Source organism: Stegostoma tigrinum, chromosome 2 (genome assembly GCF_030684315.1).
Source record: "Stegostoma tigrinum isolate sSteTig4 chromosome 2, sSteTig4.hap1, whole genome shotgun sequence".
NCBI lineage: Eukaryota > Metazoa > Chordata > Chondrichthyes > Orectolobiformes > Stegostomatidae > Stegostoma > Stegostoma tigrinum.
In genome coordinates, this window is record NC_081355.1 from 71,532,931 (window position 1) to 71,553,960 (window position 21,030).

At 38.2% G+C, this 21,030-nt stretch overlaps 1 protein-coding gene across 3 annotated transcripts in view; it reads right to left on the bottom strand.

Annotated features, from left to right (window-relative positions):
• snx13 (sorting nexin 13) overlaps positions 1 to 21,030 on the bottom strand; it is a 184,043-nt gene that overhangs the window by 49,120 nt on the left and 113,893 nt on the right. For all 3 annotated transcript variants that reach the window (XM_059654543.1, XM_059654549.1, XM_059654551.1), the window contains exons 11-13: positions 19,077 to 19,165; positions 6,619 to 6,718; positions 1,033 to 1,226 (exon numbers count right to left, since the gene is read on the bottom strand). In XM_059654543.1, coding sequence (XP_059510526.1) covers positions 1,033 to 1,226; positions 6,619 to 6,718; positions 19,077 to 19,165 — 383 coding nt within the window. The remainder of the gene's footprint in view (positions 1 to 1,032; positions 1,227 to 6,618; positions 6,719 to 19,076; positions 19,166 to 21,030) is intronic.

Genomic DNA, 21,030 nt, shown 5'->3' on the forward strand with positions numbered 1-21,030 from the left:
CCACAGATTCACAACACTTTGAGAGAAGCAATTCCTCCTCATCACAATTTTAAATCTGTCATCCATTAGCCTAAATAATGGTTTAGAAATCATTACTTGTGTTGATCCAGGTGCATGGTGACTCAGAGGTTAGTATTGTTACCTGACAGCACCAGGGACGTAGGTTCAATTCCAGCCTCAGGTGACTGTGTGGAGCTTTTTTAAAAAAATTAACATGGCATAACGGGGAATGGTTGCACTGGAACATAACTTCGAAGGGCTTGACAGGGTAGATGGTTCGAGGAAATTGCTATGGCTGGAAAATCTAGAATGCCCCAGAATGAGATGATGATCGTTTAGCATCCAGATGAACAGAAAACTCCTCATTCAGTGGGTTGCAAACAGAGTCAAAATATTTTCCTTGCCCTCAAAAGTCATTGGATAAATTATTAAACTATGATGGCTCCTTAGAGTGTGTCCTTTTGAGCAGGCTAATGTTCTGATGGATAATTAACTTGACAGTCACAAATTGCGAGTCATGGTTCAAACGGTTCTATTACAGTAACCACTTCGATGAACCTGGAAAAAAATCCACTGATGCTACACAGAGCAGAAGGCAAAGCTAGCATTTAAACTTGAAATACAAGAGCAATAACATTCCTTTACAAAAGCAATTTTCAGCAGAGGCAAGACATTCAGCCCCACTGACAACAATGAAATAAATGATATCACAATCTGCGTCTTGTTTTCATGATTGTTTGTTGAGTACAGAATGTCGGCCAACTATTCAAGAGGACTTCCCTACTCTTCTTCAAACTGTGCCATGGGAAATTTGAAATCAGCAGACAGATTAAGATTTTAACCAGAAGACCACATAAAAATGCTGCATAAAAAAGTGTCCAGCAAGAATATGTTTTCAAGTTCCTGAACCATAGTTTCAAGTCATAACCATTTGACTAAAATGATAAGACAGTATGACCAGTAAATGCAGAATGATATGTGAAAGCATATTAAGGAATCTATTTCAAGCTTAAGAGAATGGTATAAATTTACCTTTTCTGACAAATACTGATCATAAACACCAACAGCTGCAGCACGCAATAGTCCTTTGGTTTGATTGCTCTGTCTTTTTCCATCCTTTTGTGCACTTCGCAAAACATCGAGCTGCTGCTGTGCAGTAACTCTGTATCCTTCCACGGTTAACCAGAAAAAGAGATGTGCCTGTCCCCCAGTTTGCTGCATATACTCTGCAACCAGGATAATAGTGATTTTTTAATGGTCTATGGCAATTTACTCAGCTTCACTTCAGTTGACCTAGTAAAATAATCTCTCTCAAATGATTTATTGGTTTTACATCTAATATGAATTCTGTAAGACAAACAAAAAAAAAATCAAAATTAAATTGAGCACTGCAGGAAAACTAAACATTTGCTTTGAGCAACTGGTCTAAATGTGATCAAAGCAAACAAAATACCGGAAACTTTCTTACGTAACATCCCTGTTTAAGAAGGGAGAAGACAAAGGCAGGAAAATATCGGCCAGTTAGCCTGACCTCTGTTGATGGTAAGATTTTAGAGTCCATTATCAATGATGAGATTGTGATAGTACTTGGATGTGGTAAAAAAGGACTGAATAAGAATGGCTTCATCAAGGAGAGATCATATCTGACAGATCTGTCAGCATTCTTTGAGGTGGTAACAAACAAATTAGATGAAGGGGAGCCAGTGGACATGATCTATTTGGGTTTCCAGAAGCCTTTGACAAGATACTATACTGGAGGCTATTAAATAAGGTAAGAGGATTCTATTAAGGTTAACATGAACATTCAGTTGGCAGCTAGGAAAGCAAATGCAATGTTCGCATTCATTTCCAGAGGGCTAGAACAGATGGGAAGAAATGTACTGGTGAGGCTGTAAAAGCCTCTGATCATACCGTATTCAGAATATTGAAAGCAGTTTTGGGCCCTACATCTAGTAAGGATGGGCTCGTGTTGGAAGGGGTTAAGGTGAGTTTGACAAGAACGATCCTGACAATGAAGTGCCTGTATGAGGAATGGTCAAGTACGCTGGGTCTGTACTTGGAGTTTAGATGGTTGGGGGGGGGGGGGGGGGGTGCGCAGGAGGTGGATCTGATTGAAATTTACAGAATACTGAGAGGCCTGAATAGAGTGGACATGGAGGAGGTGTTTCCACCAGTAGGAGAGAATAGAACCACATGGCACAGCTTCAGAGTGAGGGGATAATCTTTTGAACAGAGATGAGGAGTAATTTCTTCAGAGGGTGCTGCATCTGTGGATCTTTTGCTGAGGAAGGGTATGAAGGCCAAGTTATTCAGTGTATTTATGACAACAATGGATTGATTCTTGATTGGTAAGGAGATACAGGGTTATGGGGAGAAGGCAGGAGAATAGGTTTGAGAAACTTAACAGCCATGATCAAACATTGAAACAGACTTGACAGGTCAAATGGCCTAATTCTGCTTCTGTGTCTATAATCTTATTTTATTCATTACAATTCTATAGCAATATTCAGGCTGCTCTTTTCTGGAGTTTGAACGTGGCGACATGCCCTTTTAAGTTAGGCTGTGTAAAAACTTTGCAAGGTTTAAACTATCTTCTTTACCTCCAGATCAAGATCTATGGATTTCTTTTTTAAATACATGCCAGACAGATTTTCTAAAACATCTGTTTACAAATCTCCATTTTTAGCTCAAAACAATAGATTTCTGGTGGTGTCCCCATTTTTTTGTCATATTTGTTAAATTCTATCATCTCATCCCTACCTAATAGGCCATCATCATTCTTCCCATCAGCCCAAATTAACATTTCGTGGATTCTCCTTCACTTCCTATATCTTTGTTTTCCACCAACCCTGCATCATACCACCAGAAACAACTGCTAGCCACAACAAGTGTATTAAGCACCCCAGTCCTCAACATGCAATAGGTACTGCCCACCAAATAAATCCACCAGCCAGGTACCTTAAACTGACAAATTTAAGCAGTTTCGGGTGGGTGAAATGAGGACTTTTGGTTGTTATGACAATATTTCAACTAGAATTGCTCTCAACCATTCAAATTCAAAGGAATATGTGCCAAAACTATTTGACTTGTCCTTAAAATGTTACTTCTCACAACCTGGCATTATTCTGCGAAATGGGCATCATACAGCTTCTAGGGCTGAAACATAGTTTTTTTACGATTTTCTGCACAAAAGCCAGTGTTGTACACCAAATGAAGCCTTAACAAAATTCTGCATAACTTAAGTTTCACCCTTTGTTATTTGAAATCTCATGTTAAAGAACATTTCATGGGTTCAATTACTTTCTATACTTGTCCACACTAATTTGTAGTCACAGACACAGAAATCGCTATGTCTCCACAACGTAATATTTTTCCATAAAACAGTATGATTGGAAAGAGTGACAAATTGAGTCTATGGTGTGTGAAAGAATCTTTCTGAATTGGTTGACGTTTTCTTCAGCCTTCTTCAGGGAATAAATTAACTTCATCAATTTGGTTTCTGCAACTGCAGAACTGACTCGAATTTCAGGCAGTTTAATACAGGGGTCGGAGTACAGATTAGATTCAATATAGCTTGGGCTGAATGAGGAGCTGGAAGTTTAGTAAGTGAAGGAATTTGATGAACGGAGGGATTGGAGGTGAAAGGAGCTGAGATGCTTAATTTTTCTACTTTTAATCACTCAATTTGGAATGTGCTTCCCAAATTGGTACTGGGGAAGAAACTGACTAGTGAATAAGTGCCAAGTTATTCCACTTATAATAAATCGTTTAAGTTATGCCACAACATGGCAGCTTGACCAGATGAAATGTGGCCACATTATGGATACATCACTCAATCTAGCCAAACAGGACACTACTAACAACTGCAGAAGCCAAAGCTCCAGGTTCTGCCACTCAAGTAATGGCTGAAATTATTGTGATGCATTCACAAGGCAGTGAATAGGAAGCGAAGGAGAATAGCTTTTTTAGACACATGAACACACCATAGGGCAAGCAGCATTCAGTCGGTCAAGGAAAACCAAGCAAGTACTGCTGGAATCTCATAAGGCAAGCTCACTTGCTAACCATTTTCAATTTTGGACATGACATGACATGACAAGGGACTCAGGTGCACATGAACAGAACAGCAAAAGCACTGGAGGATTTGTTAGCTCAGACAAAGAGTCAGGTTTTACTGCAACTACAGAAATGAAGACAGAACAGGAAGGGGCATGGGTTATTCAGCCCATCAAGTCTGCTCAACCATTCTGGATCAGAGCTAATTATGTCCTCAATGCCATTTTTCCTCCACTCCAGAAATCTACTTATTTCTGTCTTGAACCTGTAAGATGATGGAGCTTCCACAGCCCTCTGGAGAAGCAAATTCCAAAAGATCCACTGCCATGCAAGTGAAGAAATTTCCCCTCATCTCAGTCTTAAATGGCTTGTCCCTTATTCTGAGATTATATCTCCTGATTCTAGAGCCAGCAACCAGGGAACAATTTATTGATATCCATCCTGTGAAACATTATAAAAGTGTACAAGCTTTAATGTGATCAACCTCTCATTTTTTGAAACTACAGGGAATACAAATCTTCTCATAAAACAATTTCATCATTCCAGAGATTAATCTGGTGAACCTCCCTTGAACTCCTTCAATGACAAGTAATCCTTCATTAGGAAAGAAGGCCAAAACTGTACACAATCTTCTAGGCATGATACAATTCCAGCAAGACATCTTTACTTCCATTTAAACCTATATCCCCATGAAATGAATGCCAACATACCATTTACTGTCCTAATGGCTTGCTGCAACTGCATGCTAACTTCTAATTATGCATTGACAAGGACTTGAAGGTCCATTTGGACACCAGAATTTCACAATTGCTCACTATTTTCAAAATATTCTACATTTCTGTTTTTTCTTCCTCCCAATATAAAAAATTCCCATAGAAATAATTTTACATCTATTCACATTATATTCCATTGGCCATATTCCAGTCCACTTAACTTGTCCAAATCCTCCTGAAGCCTCATTATAGCCACCTCAACTTGTGTTTCCATCCAATTTGGTGTCACCAGCAAATTTTGAAATATTACAATGTTCTCTACATTCAAATCGTTTCTGGACTGTTAATAGTTGTGGACCTCACAATGGCCATTGCAGCATCCCACTAGTAACAGCCTGCCATCCTGTGAACTGTTTGTTTATTTCTAATCTGTATTTTGCTCATGAACCAATTTTCAATCCATGCTAAAAATATCCTTTTTGATCCTATACACTCTACTTTTACTTAAACATTATCGAAAGCTATATGGAATATTCAAATCATACACTCTGGCTCTTTATTGTCTCTGCTTCCATGTACATCAGAATAGAACAAAAAGCTCTCTATTGGACAGTGTCATACCTAACAAAAGGAGATTGCTGTGGATGGTGCGTGCCAATCATCACAGCCCCAGGGTATCATTGTATGTGTTCCTCTGGGTCGTGTCCGAGGCACAACCAGCTTTCACTGTTCCTTCAGTGATCTTTCCTCCACAATAATGTCAAGTGTGGGGTATTTGCCGATTATTACAATCTTCTATAGCATTGCAACTCAAGTACTGAAGCAGTCTGTACCTATACATAATAAGATCTGGTCACAGGCTTAACTACTTCAATCAAACAAATGTAGGAACTACAAGTATAGGTCAAAGGCTGGAAATTCAGTAATAAGGATCACATCACAAAATCCATCTGAGGTTAAAGGCTCTGTATTATTGCAAGATGTTGGAGTCTAGTTCAAAACAACTATCAGAATTAGTAGTGCTCCGTATTAAATGCTTTTTTATGCTTACATAGCAGTAAAACAATTTGCAACAGGGCACAGATCCCTCACACTATGTACTGCTGTAGCATGTTAACTGCAAACAAAACCTTTCAAGTGACATCCTCTGTGATCTTGGCAAAGTTCACAGTCAGTTCACAAAAAGAAATTCCTAGACGTTTTGAAGCATAGGCAAACTTGCACAGAGGCTTCTTGCTGAATCATCAAGCACAGGTATCTTGAAAGCTTGAAAGAAGTCTGTCACAAACATGCAGCCTTGAAGGATATAATGTACAGTCACTTCACAGAGCTTGTCTAACTTTGTTATATGCAGCTGAAGTATGGTGCATCGTGGTGAATAACATTGATATATAGATTATATAGTATCACAATTCCTATTAGGTGGACAGAAGCCATTCAGCCCATCAAGTTCACATCAACCCTCCAAACAGCATCCCACCCAGCTTCTCTCTCACCCCCCAACCCCTCAGCCCCACAACAAAATCCTAACCTCATAAACCTACCCTGCATTTCGAATAGCTAACCCAACTAGCCTGCACATCACAGGACTCTCTGGACAATTTAGAATGGCCAATCCATCTAACCTGCACAGGTTTGGAATGTGTGCATTTCATTAAAAAAAAATGATGCAACTTTGCAACAAATTGCTTTAGTGAAATGGAAAGAATTTATAATCACTAATAAATAAAACAAAAATTTAAAACTTAAATTTTACTTCCACCATAGATCAAAATCAAAATTCTACTGAAACATTTAATATTTATATCCCTAATTATTGCTGAATGCAGGAGTTTAAGAAAGCACTCACCCATGAAAAATTGTAATGCAACATTGTTCATAAGAATACTGTCGAGGGGGATCGTGCAAAGTTTTCCGAAGTTCGCAGCAAGCTTGAGCCTATCTACTTCCTGCAGATTAAAATAAAACATGAATTAACAGTTGAAAATTTGCCAATCAGCAACATTTGATAAATATTGACTCAGCCACACACTCCAAAACTTGCAACAGTTGCACAAACTAGGTTAGAAAACAATGAACCTAAAAGTCTCACAGTACGTTACACATTAATTAAGGTGGCCCAAATAGACCATCTGGCAATGTCAGAAACAGATAAAAAACATAGGAATGGTGGATGTTAGCTGAGGTGACACCTTAAATTTTTAAAATTGTACCTTTCACATCCTCAAGAAGTTCCAAAGTATTTCAAAGACAAAAATGTTTTCATTTCAACATTGCTGTCATACAGGTAAAACCTCTGCCTATGTACAAACATGTTTGCATGTTGAATAATAAATCAAATAATTATACAAGTAAAATACTGTATCTCTGCTCTAAAAAAAGATGCATTGTACTGATTCTTGGAGCGACTGCATTTTCCTGAGAAACCAAATAGGATTGATTATATTCTATAGTATTTAAAAGAACAAAGGATCACCTCATCAAAGCTTAACATCATTCTCGAAAGGTTCAAGATAATTTTTTTTTCTGGGGCAAATGTGTCATAAACCTAGGGATTGGGAGGTTGGGCAGAGGGTCTCAAGATTAGGAATGGACAATTTTGAACTAGAATGAGCAGAAAATTCTTCACTTGGAAGATCAGGAACTTCTCAAATCGTCTATTCTAACGAACTGTTCAGAATTTGTTGTTGAGTTTAACTAAAAATGAAAGCCATAGATTATTGGACTCAAAAGGAATAAAAGGATATTGAGATAGTGTGTGAAGATGAGTTGAGATTAAATATCAAGCATAAGTTGATTGAATGATATAGTGGACTCAAGAGCTTATGGCTTATGTCTGCTTATATTTTATTCCACTCTTAAATTGTCAAAATTCATTCATCACTAATAACCTGGGCAGAACAAGGTGGGGGATAATCTAAAGTAGGATCTGGCTTGTCCTTATTTGGAAGAGGGTAGTGAAAGAAGGATGGAAGTGGTTGCAGTAGTTTTCTCTGTGCATACTTGCCTTTGGTATTTCACCACAGTAAACAACAATGATTTCTTACAGAAAAATGTGACCAATTCTGTCTTATGACCACCAAATGTACTATATGCCAATTCAGGCAAATTTCCAGTACAGGAGGCAGAATTAAAATAAAGTGATGTCAACCATGTGTCGATTCCTCAGGGTGATTGTGTTTAACACTTAGCATCATGGAGATTGTCTCATCAAATACTGATAATTAATTGCTTGATTTTATAAAATTATAACAACTACAATGTCATTTTTTCCCCCTATTACAATCTGCAAGGGAAGTTCACAAGTTTGAAGAGCAGGGTCTGATCTGACAATGAGAGAGATAAGAAACATCCACCTTTAATTCAGTGGTATCTTTTTTGTCCTTTAATTGACTTCACCTTCCACCTGAGGATGAGAATTTGCTTTTGTTATTTCCTGTCCTTCATTTCTTTTTCCTTGCTTCTGCTTTTGTCAAATTGCTAAATCTCTAACTTCTATAATTTTTGTTGAAAGATAAGTGACCCAAAATCTTTATTGTTTACTCAGTCTTGGATACTACCCAATCTACTATTTACAGCATTTTCTATTTTTGTTAGCATAATTCACAGATGTTTTATGCATGTTTAGAACCAATTATTTCACTTTAGATTCATAAAAACTAGTTTGCTGCAAGACGGCTTCAGTGTAGAAGTGCATAGTGCCTCAAGAGCACAAACTGTCTCTATTCTACCGAAAGGACTTAAATTAACAAAAGTATTTGAAAGTCACTTACTTTAATTTGGTACTATGATACATGTTAAGCTTCTCAAACTTTGGCATTCAAACATTTCATCGTAGTGATATCCAACAAAGATATCTGCCATTGCCAGAAATTATTCCCTTTATCCCCTCATGTCATTCAGTACTCCAACAGGATTACAGGTCTCCTTCACTTTCTGATATCAATTGCACTTCCCACTTGTCAAAAAGCTAAGTAAATGAGTTACCTTATCAACAGAGATAAATGTGCACATTTTGACTGCAGTTGATAAATAACTTCACCAGTATAATTCACTATTACTTCGCATTCAATGAAATGTTAGAAGTGGGCAAAATCTGCAGATCTATTTAGCTGCACTCATGTTAACTTTACAAGGTAACTATTTAACATTTGCTGGTCATCCACCCTATGAGACACTAAAACCACTTGATACCAATGAAAATACAAACTTTATGCTGAAGGAGGCCATTTGATCCCTTGAGTCTTTATCACAATTTAATGAGATTGCAGCTAATCCGAATGGGTTCTCAGCTCTACATTTCTATCTATATGTTTACCTCTATAACCTTTTATTTCCCTATCTATTAAGAATAGGTCTAACTCTGTCTTAAGAACATTGTATGAGTGACTCCATTGTACTCTGGGGGAGAGAATTCAACACACTAATGACTGGAAATTAGTTCAAACTTCCCATTAATACTAAAGAATACGAGAGACAAATTAAGGACCATCACTAAAATAGGGTTATAGACAGTTGTGCTCAATAGCTCCAAGGCGTGCATCTTCGGATCATAATAAGTAGTGGCTACAGAGACAGTGGATGCATTGGTAATAATTTTCCAAAAGTTCTTGGGTTCTGGAAAAGTATCAGAGGAACTGTCAATGTGATACCCCCATTCGAAAAGGGAAGGAGGTAAAAAGTGGGTAACTACAGTCCAAATTAGCCTAACATTTATTGTTGAAAAAATGTTGGAATCCAATGAGGAAGTAATAGCAACACATTTGGAAAATTATAATCTAAATCGAGCAGAGTGAGCATGGCTTCATGAAAGGGAAATTTATTACAGTTTTTCAAGGAAATTCAGATCAGATAGAAGAGAAACAGTAGATATCGTGTGTTTGGACTTGCAGGTGTTCGACAAGGTACCTCACAAAAGACTAAGTCACAAGAGACCATGGTGTTGGAGGTAGCAGATGATTGGCAATTATAGAGGACTGGCTAACAGGAAGGAAACAGCAAGTGGGGATACGGAAAATAGCAAGAACTGCAGATGCTGGAATCCGAGTCAATACAATGTGGTGCTCAAGGAACACAGCAGGTCAGGCAGCATCAGAGAAGCAGGAGAGTTGACGTTTCAAGTCAGGACGCTTCCAGCTGGCAAGTTATAACCTGGAGTTCTACAGGGATCAGTGCTGGGACTGCAAAAGTTTACAATGTATATTAACAACTTAGAGGAAGGAAACAGAAGTACTGTTACAAAATTTGCAGACAACACAAAAATATATGGAAAGACAAGTTATTAGACAGACACATACAGTTTTCAGAGAGATATTGATAGGTTAATACAAATTGACAAATGGAATGAAATGGGGGACAATCTGATTTTGTTCTTTTCGGGAATGGAGAATTAAATGAGAGTATTACTTAAATGGAGAAAAACTGCAGAAAATTGCAACAGAAAAGGTACCGGGCAGGTTTTTGTGCATGAAACAGAAAGCTAGCACTCGGATGCAAAAAGTAGAGAACTCTTACTGCAACTGTACAAGGAACTGGTGAGATTACAGAGTGCATTATGCAGCTTTTGTCTCCTTATTTAAGGAAAGATACCATTTAATTGGAAGCAGTTCAGAGAAGGTTCACTAAGATGAGCCAAAGTATGTAGGCATCGTCTTATGAGCAAAAGTTAAACAGTTTGAGACTTTACGCAATAGAGTTCAGCAGATAAATGAGGTGGTCTCTTTGAAACATATAGGATTCTTAAGGGCTTGACAGGGTAAATGCTGAGGCAATGTTTCCCTCTTAGACAGTCTAGGACCAGAGGACACAGTCTCAGCATAAACGGGTACAAATTTAATATTGAGATGAGGGGAAATTTCTTCTGAGGATTGAGAACATCTGGAACTCCTTTCCACAGAGAGCTGTGGGGAAGAGTCCATGGGTACATTTAAAGCTGAGGTAGATTCTTAATCAATAAGGGCATCAAGGGTTTTGAAGAAAATGCAGGAAAGTGGATGTGAGTAAGATCATGGCTGACCTGATGTTCATGAGTAGAGGAGGGGGCTTCAGGAGCTGAATGGACAACTCCTGTTCCTGTTTATTACGGTCTTATGGACTCTGTACAAGGAAAAAAAAACTCGCCATCTCTAGCTTAAATTGGAGGCTTTTTTAAAGAAAAAATTGAGTCCCCTGGTTGTACTCAGTCCCAAAAGGAGGATGTGCTTTCAGCATCTGCCCTGTCAATTCCACTCAGGATCTAATTAGCTTCACAAAGCAACTCTCTAAACCCTAACAGATACAAGGTGAATCAGCCCACCCATCTCTCATCGATAATGTCTTCATTTCATGGAACAATTGAGTAAACCTTGTCCGAACTGTTTCTATTGCAAAAGTTAATATTAATCCAAAAATAGAGGGCTGACTTTTACATGTAACATTTTGCATAAGTTGCAATCCATCCCTTCCCACTGCCTTATCATTAAGTTTCCAGTGTGAATTCTGTTCCCTGAAACCATGTTCCTAAAATTAGCATAAAAGGACAGGTAAGGCTGGATAGTGGTCATCAATGGTATGCTATTCTACAATCCTATTATGCAAGTTTATACCAAAGCTTAAAGGGTCACTGGATGTGAAACGTTAATTGTTTTTTTCCTTCACAGATGCTGCCAGACCCTCTTGAGCTTTTCTAGCAACTGTTCCTGACCTACAGCATCAGCAGCTCTTTTGGTTTTTATTATACCAGCCTCAGATCCAAGCAGGGGGCAAGTACTAAAGAGTTGAATATTTTGGCTAAAAGTCTAGGTTGACCAATGAATGATGCATGTGAGAAATAAGGAAATTTTGTCCTGATATCAGTTAAGAGTTGACAATTAAAAGGGAACTCCCATTGGTTATTTGAATCTGGCACAGAAGTATCTAAATGTCTAAATGTAAAAGATAGGCATGTTCAAACCATGTAGCACCTGGGATCAAAGAGAATGGTTTGATTTTCATTAAGAATATTGCGCAGATGATTTTTAAGTCTCATGAGAAGATAGGAATAGTAAACGTGCTTTGTTTTGAGAACTTGTGGATGTTTTTATTTCAATGAATTGTCACAAGTTGGATGCAGCGTAAGGAAAGAGAGTTGTGAATGCTTTTGATTTGGCAGTTTACATATTTATATCTAAATACTTTAAGAATTAGCACCAGTAACAACTTCTCCTATGGATTATTACTAATCAAGGTAATCTGGACAATACCAGATGGTTAGTAACACATTCACATCTTCAGGTGTGGTAGAAAGAACAAACAAGACCTTTGAAAAGAAGTTGAAATGTTGGGTACCGATAAGCACACAATGTGACACTACACTCAACGAGCTAACACCAACAAAGGCAGCTGGCAAGCCATTGTAGCTTTACGTTGTTATATGATAATATAGAATTGAAGAGGGTGTATCAACTCAGGAGGAAGACATATACAGAATGAGACCGTAATTAAGGAATTAGTGGGAGCTGCTAGGCTACTGGAGGGAGCAGTGATAAAAGGTTAAAGCACATCAGAAGGGAACAGATCCTATTCACCTGGGCAACAGGCAGGCAGATAAGGCAGCCACAACAGGCCCTGAACATGAAGTGGCGGTAGCAGCAGCAGCAATTGAGCCTGAAGTAACGAACATGTTGCATTTAGATTGGGGTATGGAAGAGGAAAGAAAAAGCAATGGGAAGAACAAGGAGTGGTAAAAGGTATTGATGGCATTTGGTGAGGGGGGGGGGGGGGGGAAGAGAGGGGGAGAGAAGGGTGGTAGCACCTCACTGCATTTAGCATAACCTCATGAACATATATGCTGTGAAATGCACACAATGGGAGACAGAACAAGATAATAAAATGTGAGGCTGAATGAACACAGCAGGCCAAGCAGCATCTCAGGAGCACAGAAGCTGACGTTTCGGGCCTAGACCCTTCATCAGAGTCTCTGATGAAGGGTCTAGGCCCGAAACGTCAGCTTCTGTGCTCCTGAGATGCTGCTTGGCCTGCTGTGTTCATCCAGCCTCACATTTTATTATCTTGGAATTCTCCAGCATCTGCAGTTCCCATTATCCCGGGAGACAGACCATGTGTGGCATGATAAAATGACCTGGGAAGACAAGTCAAGACCCCATGTTGTCGCAACCCTATTCAACTGGGCCATAGGAGCAGTTACAAATCAATTTCACAGATCCCTTTCTCCAGTCAGGGAAAAAAAGTTGTTTGGTTGTATTGACCAATTTATAGGGTGGGTAGAAGCTTACCCTACACAAGACTGAACTGTGACAATGTTGCTTGAATAATGTCAGAAGAGGCAATCCCAAAATGGGGATTAATGAAAACAGCTAGGGAGTAAGTGTTACAAAACCAATGATTAAGTTGCCGTAAGGATTTAGAAGACACATGGAATTTTGGCCTTAGACAGTATAAAAATAGGGATGTTTTGTAACAATGTAGGGGGTTGGAGAGACAGCATGTGGATTACTGTGTACAGTTTTGATCCCGTGTTTTAAAAACGTACGATGGCATTAGAAGTCATAAAAAAGATTCAACAGGCTAAGTCCTGGGATGAAGGGGCTTAATTAATTGAGAGCAGTTAAACAAGTTAGGTCTTTATTCATTACAATTAAGAAGAATGATGGGTGATTTATTGAAATATACAAGATGCTGAAGTGATTTGATGGAGTAGATGCTTCCATTTGTGGGAGCGTATTAAACCAGTGGACAGTTATCGAATAAAGGATCACTCATTTAATACTGAGACAGAAGGGAGTTTCTTCTCTCGGGAGGTAGTGCATGTTGAGAACTATCCTTATTGCCGCTTTGATCTAATACCTTGTCCTTTCCTTTTTATTTACATTTTCCTCAAGACTAATGTTAATTTTCATCTCTCATTTTCATAACCCACAGGGTGGTACAGTGTTCAGAGGTTAGCACTGCTGCACCACAGTGCCAGGGACCAGGGTTCAATTCTACCCTCAAGTGACTGTTGGTGTGGAGTCTGCACCCAGTTTCATCCAGGTGCTCCAGTTTCCTCCCACAGTGCACAGATGCACAGGTTAGATAGATTGGCCAAAGGGATATGCAGGGTTGTGGGGAAGGTTTTTGGGGGGCAGCGGGGGAGTTTGGGGAGATGCTCTTTGGAGGGTCAGCATGGAGACAATGGGACAAACGGCCTGCTTCCACACAGTATGGATCCTATGATTTAAGTACCTACGATAGTAACCTAAAGTCCACACAAAAAAATCCTTGCCCAGAATCTGTGAAAATGGGAGACAGCATTAGGCTAGCCATTTTGGAATCCTAAATCTGGTAGTTATTCCCAGTTGAAGGTTCTATTAACATGAATAATTTTCATACTCAATCCTATCAGCAGTTCACTATAAGCTGAAATGCGCAACATTTTACTGAATTCATACTTTATACCAAAATATTTGATAGCTTCTTCGCACATTTAAATAGAACTGGACCTTCAAGTGGCAATCATAAAATACTTTATTCTTTTAATGCAGATTCTAACTTCCATATAAAAATCAAAGCATATTATTCAATAGGGAGACACGCTGCGACAGACTCCTTAAACCAGTGGACATAGTTACCGAACAAAGGATCACTCATTTAATACTGAGACAGAAGGGAATTTCTTCTCTCGGGTGGTAGTGAATGTCTAGAACTATGCTTATTGCCACTTTGATCTAATACACTTCCTAATCAGATATTCATTACTACTCTCACTTTGTCAAGGCCTGCAAATGTATTGTTTTTGGAGGAAATAGCAAAGCTTCCCATTAACCTTCTGTGGCAGGAGCAAGTAAACACATTGGACACAGTAAAAATCTGAAAACGCTTTGATGTACAAATTTTAAAAAAAGCAAAAGCTTGATGGCACAAAGACTGCATGTGGAAGTTGAGCTAAATGCAAAGAATCAGCTAGACCCCAGGATTGTCAAGGAATAGCAATCTCACAGAGACTGTCACTCTGCCTTTTTTAGTAAAATAAAGGAAATTGCTCTACATTGCTGACAGGAGAATTTGATTAGGGGTCTCTCAGAAACACTGAGCCATGATTTCACAATGACACATTTTTCAAAGTTCAGAATGTTGAGGAAAGCAAACTATAACTCTTTTCACAGGAATAAGCTGCATAGCCTGAAATTTGAAGGTGCAAGTGATAAAGTTACTGGGAGAGTCAGAGGGTATTGGAAGGGGGTAGCTGGTCTGGAGCAAGTGAAGTGAGGAGGTGGGCAGCTGGGGATGTCAGGTCAGACCCTTGAGATATAAGGATCTGGGGAACGTATTGTTGGAGTGTGTGAACTAACTATGGGATCAGCTAAATAGTTACTCAGGAGATAGACTATGTACTTAACAATCCAACTTTTCCCAAGCAACTATTCACTTTCTTTCATCAGAACATTCAGATTTAAAATGAAGACTTCCGAAGATTCCATGATCAGAGGAAATGCTAAGGAGAATCTTCAATTTCCAGGCAATTCTTTTGGAGTCTATGATGGGAATTCTGCAGGGTTCCCTTTCAAAACTTCTTTCTACCCTGGAATAATGATTGGCCATTGAAAAATCCAGGTCAATTTTGTTTGCCCCCTCCGCTCCTCAATATTCTTGAGCAAACCATTGATCATACTGAAGATTATAGCTCACAGGAATAGAATATATTCACAAACTTAATAATCTGATACAGTACAGCTCATTGGCACATCAAAATATATTTCAATACCATGCATGATCCAACCACAAATACTGCACACTTACCAAAGATTCTATCCATATTCCCACCACAGTTCCATGCTGAACCACACTCCAAGTTTAGTGTCAGCTTCAACTCTGTGCCGAATTTCTAAACTCTCACGTCATTTTCGTTCTGATGACTGCCTCCCCCTTACCTTATAAAAACCGAAACAACTGCAGATGCTGTAAATCAGGAAGAAAAACAAAGTCGCTGGAAAAGCTCAGCCGGTCTGGCAGCATTTGTGAAGGAAAAAACAGAGTTAACGTTTCGGGTCCAGTGACCCTTCCTCAGAACTAGCGTTACTGGACTCGAAATATTAACACGGATTTCTCCTTCACAGATGCTGCCAGACCTGCTGAGCTTTTCCAGTAACTTTGTTTTGGTTACTGGAATTGGTTTGTTTCCATAAATTGAATTCACTTAAAAGTCCGCTACTTGTAACTAGTCGCTCACCAGGAGATGTTGATCTGACCTGCCATAACTAAACTATGTTGACTCTCAATTCCTAACATTTGAAATTTAAACTATTCTCTGATTTAAATCAATTAATATCATACATTTAGTGCCAAACCTCTTTGTGCATTAAACTACTCAAATTCTTTTCTCTGACCTTACCATTTTTCTAATCCTTCTTTTTAACATGTATTGGAGAGCATTTCGTGAATACAAAGGACTCCCCTATCCCTCCAAACTTCATGACTTTTGAGCACAACACAATGAACCCTTCTGTTACATTCACCTCCATGCTGACATCATTGGGGAAGAGTCCACTGGCATTTTCATTAATACTCTCTTCCACCTGGATCCCTCCCCTACATGTTACCTGCACTGATGCTTTTTCTTTTCAAAAATCAATAACTGTTAGCAAGCCATCAACTAGCTTATTTTCTCTGCTGTCCTCACCCACTCTAGCCTGTTTACTGGCCCTAGTAATCACCTCTTCACTAAAGACATCCGATACCTCTACACCACCATCTCTCCGATAGTCTTCACTTCAACCTTGAATAGAAACCATTTACAACCATCTATACCCACCATCCTCCTCTGTCTGCTTCTCCTTCAGCTCTGCTCACTTCGTCCAAAGAAAAAAAAAGTGTGGCTATAGGTGCCTGCAAAGGCGTAATGCCCAAGCTTTTGTAGATTGTGTATGAACATTGCTTGTCCTAATTGTAGATATTTTATAAACTTCTAGAGTTAAGTTCAATAACATCAATTCTGTTCTCCACTTTGATACCTTCATCTCTCCAGTATCTCTACCTGGTTTTCACAAAATCATAGAATTATTATGGTGCCATTCAGCCATTATATCCGCACTGGTTCTCCAACTAGTATTGACTTTTTGCCAGTTGCATGCCTATTTCGTATATCTTTGCACATTGTTCCCAATCAATGCTTGAATGCCTTAATTGACTGCCTCCAGGTGATGCATTCTAAATCCAAATCACTTGACATGCAAAAAAGTAGTCTGCACATCATAATTACTCCTCATACAAATCACCTTACATCTGTGCCCTCTTATTTTCCATCCTTTTACAAGAGGAGTAGGTTCTCCCCATTTACTCTTTACAGAGCTCTCATGATATTAAGGACTTTTATCACGTTTTCCATTAGCCATCTTCTCTCCAAGAGTAACAGTCACAACCTCTCCAATCTACCCGTATAACTAGAGTTGATATTTTTGCTGAGAGTCGGAGTTGACCTATACGCTATTTTGACACCTACTTTGGACCAATGCTTTCCCTCTTCTGTTCAACTGTTCCCATTTCCTTTATCTTCTGGCTTACAATATCTTTGACTTCTAATCTTTAACATGCTTCAACACTTTGCAGAACTCTTTCGTTCCACTCACACCTAAACCGTCTCTTTCACAATAAATGACACATCACATTTCCAGCTCTCATTAATATAACTTTTTCAGAACTAAACTTGAAAATTAACTCTGATTTTCCATCCACAAATACAGATCAGATCAATAGATTAGCTCACTGGAGAATCAATAGCATGGACAAAGTTTCAATTTAAGGGGCCAGTTAGGTCTGATGAGATAGAAAAATAAATCACTCAAAGATTTGTAATTTTTTTTAATTCCGTGGATACTCCTGAAAGCATAGATATATAAAATTCTGATCATTCAAGAAAATCCCATCAAGAAAAATCAGTCATGATCAGATTAAGCAGACACATAGGACCATACAATACACTTGTATCCCATTTCTTCTGTTCTTATGTACCATGCTCCTTTCATTTCACCTACAGAGGCTGTGCCTTTAATCATCCAAATCACACTTTCTGGAATTCCTTCCATTTATTCCTTTTCCATTCCAATTACATCCCTTAAGGATTAAAAACCACTTTGACCATCTTTGATTCAGCATGTTTGCTTCAATACCCCAGTGATGTGTCTCAATGTTTTCTTTCTTTAAAAGATGCAATGTAATATAAATTTTAGAGTATAATATTAAAGACAGAATGTGGCATGGTGTGGAATTTAAAGCCAAAATATTCAAGAGTGACTACAGGAAAGGTATTCAAACCTTTAAGCAGAAACTCAAAATTGATATTTTTTAGAAGAGTTTTTAAAAAAAGCAGTAGTTTGGAAGAGACAGTGGAGTTGCTGTAACAAATCATAAAGTACTGACAGATAAAAGGTGGATGCAAAAGCTTGATTAACATTACAAATATAAACTGGATTCAAAATGAACAGTCTGTGAGGAAAAGGGTTGAAATTCGCAGAATGCCTTGCCTTCCTGCTAGTTAGCTGTGGGAAAATGTTTCAGCAAAAGCTGTTCATGCTGCAAACACTAGTATTTTCAAAGAAAATTGTATAGCTATCTCGGCGAAAAACAAAATTATAAAAATGATACTGTCACAGTTCTTCAAGTCTCTTCTCACAGGTACCAGACAATTGGCATCAGTGTCTATTTTCAGTAATGAAGTTGTCATTTATCTGGAGGCTCCGAATAAAAGGAACACTCAATTAAGCTATTTCAAGTGGCCATGTATAAACTGAAACAATCAAATATAACTCTCCTTATTTCGATTAAGGAAGAATCTTGCATCTGAAATATTATAACATTTGTTTTAGATTACTAAATGACTATGTATTTTTAAATAGGTTTTGAATACGTTTCAGAGATGCAACATTTTCAGCTTTTTTTCCCCACCTCCAAATGCATGTATCATTGCTTTGTTGGAGGATACTGGTACAGGGAGCAAGTTTGACAGCATAATCTGACACGATTAAATGATGAACATGCGTGCTTATCATGAATGTCAACTATTTCACTTTTGAATACAGGATTAATAACAAATGTCCATTTTATGGCAGCATCGAATAATACCCAATCTTCGAAAGTCCTGGATTGAGACAGACAATTTTCTTTAATTTTAAATATACTTGCATTGTTGGGCGAGCAAGTATGCAAAATTCAACCACAGGAATGGATTTGATATTATTCTCTCAATCTTTTTAAATTAAAAACTTTAAAACATTCAATTGAAAATGATAGAAACTTTGGCTTCAAGGAAAAAATCAAAAATATTTAATTGATGTTAATGGAGATTAAACCAGTTACCTTTCCTGAGTTTAATCTCTGAACTCTTGTTTCACAGATTTTCTTCACGAACAGTAAACTGTTTATCTGATTCTTTATAGTGCTTATATCTGAAATTAGAGCAGCAATAATTCAAAACATGGTTAACTCAAAATTCTAAACTTATTTAATACATTTAAGTATGTTTTATAAAATGATTAATTAAAATATATACACAAATTCAAGTTAAAAATAATACACAAGAGAAACTGTAATGTTAGTGACTAAGTTAGCAAAGCTTAAGTCACATTGTGTAAGGAATTGGCAAAAATAATTCATTTAACGGATGCAACTATCACTGGAAAACACAGATTTGTATGGTTTTCATGTTCTGCCCTGTCCAAATAACAATCTTCTTCATTAAATATTCAGGCACGTTCAATAACAGAGGTTGACCTAATGGCTCGAGTTTTATTTAAAATATCGTACTTTCATTTGAGTTTGGGGGGAGAAAACAGCTTTTCTAAAAAATCCTGGATTTGGACTTTTTAACTGATATACCACAAAATTTAGTATGTTGAGACTGATTTTGCTGAAAGTGAGGGCAAGGATTGCCCTTGGTTATGCTCCATAGAAATAATTGGTATAGCAAAACAAAAAGTGAACAAGATTTACCTTGTCAACATTAGTCAGAGGAGCAGGACACAAATTCAGAAGAAAATGGGCGATCTGCAGAAAGCTGTCAGTCGGACTTCTAATAACAGGTAGAAGAAATGAAAGCTTCTTCTAAGTTTAGGCCTGGCACTAACCTCATCACAACTCATGACTCAACGAGATGGTTAATCTTGAAAGTATCCTACAGAAATCCATGACTATAACATACTTTGTTCCTCAACATCTTCCAACCAGGAGCAGACTACGTCATTTTCTATAACTTGAAACTGTGTTTTCACAAGCAAAGATAATTATTGATCATTTTCATTCATTATCCCTGGCTGCTGCCCACTATTTCTTTAAAAGTTGTGTACAGATGGCAGGTCATTTTACCAATATAGGATTCACACTAAAATAGATTAATACTTGATTACTCTTAAGCATCACTAATACTATTTCAAAAAAGATCAGCTGGGTAGATTCTGTTTGAGCATTGCTGTATTAGAACTAGTCTTTGTTAGATTGGTCTTTAAAGAAAAAAGCATTCGGAGTTGTTGTCAGAGATAATGGGAACTGTAGATGCTGGAGAATCTAAGATAACAAAGTGTGGGGCTGGATGAACACAGCAGGCCAAGCAGCATCTTAGGAGCACAAAAGCGGACGTTTCAGGCCTCGACCCTTCATCAGAAACATCAGCTTTTGTGCTCCTAAGCTGTTGCTTGGCCTGCTGTGTTCATCTAGCCCCACACTTTGTTATCAGGGGTTGCTGTCAGGAATTGTTAAAATCAAGCATGTGCAAGGAGGAGGATTTGTTCCAGGAAAATTGCACCATTCTTAATTCATTTTTGGGACATGACTACCACTGGAAAATCCAGCATTCATTGCCCATTCCTGACTGCCTTGAAGAGGCAACTGCAAGCAATTTGCTGCAGTTCATTTGTTGTAAGCACACCCAATGAGCTGTGAAGAAAGAAGGTGAGATTTTAAAAACATGAAAGGACAATGACATGAAAACAAATCAGAATGACATGGAATTTGGAGATCAAATTTGCCGATGATATGCTTGATGTCCTTGTTCTTCCAGATAGTAGTGGTTGCAGGTCCAAGCCTGAATGTTATCCATGTGCTGCTGTGTGCAAACATGGGTTGCTTTCGTTTCTGAGAAGTTGTGATTGCAGTGAGTGAACACGATGCAATCATCAGCAAATCATGACGAATCCTGCAAATTACATCTGTCTGTGCAAATGTGCCCATACCAGCTATATCTATAAGTTGCACAGGTAAGGCTGTCATAATGCAGTTTACAGCAAAACACAAACTGAACACATTTGCAGCAGACTGC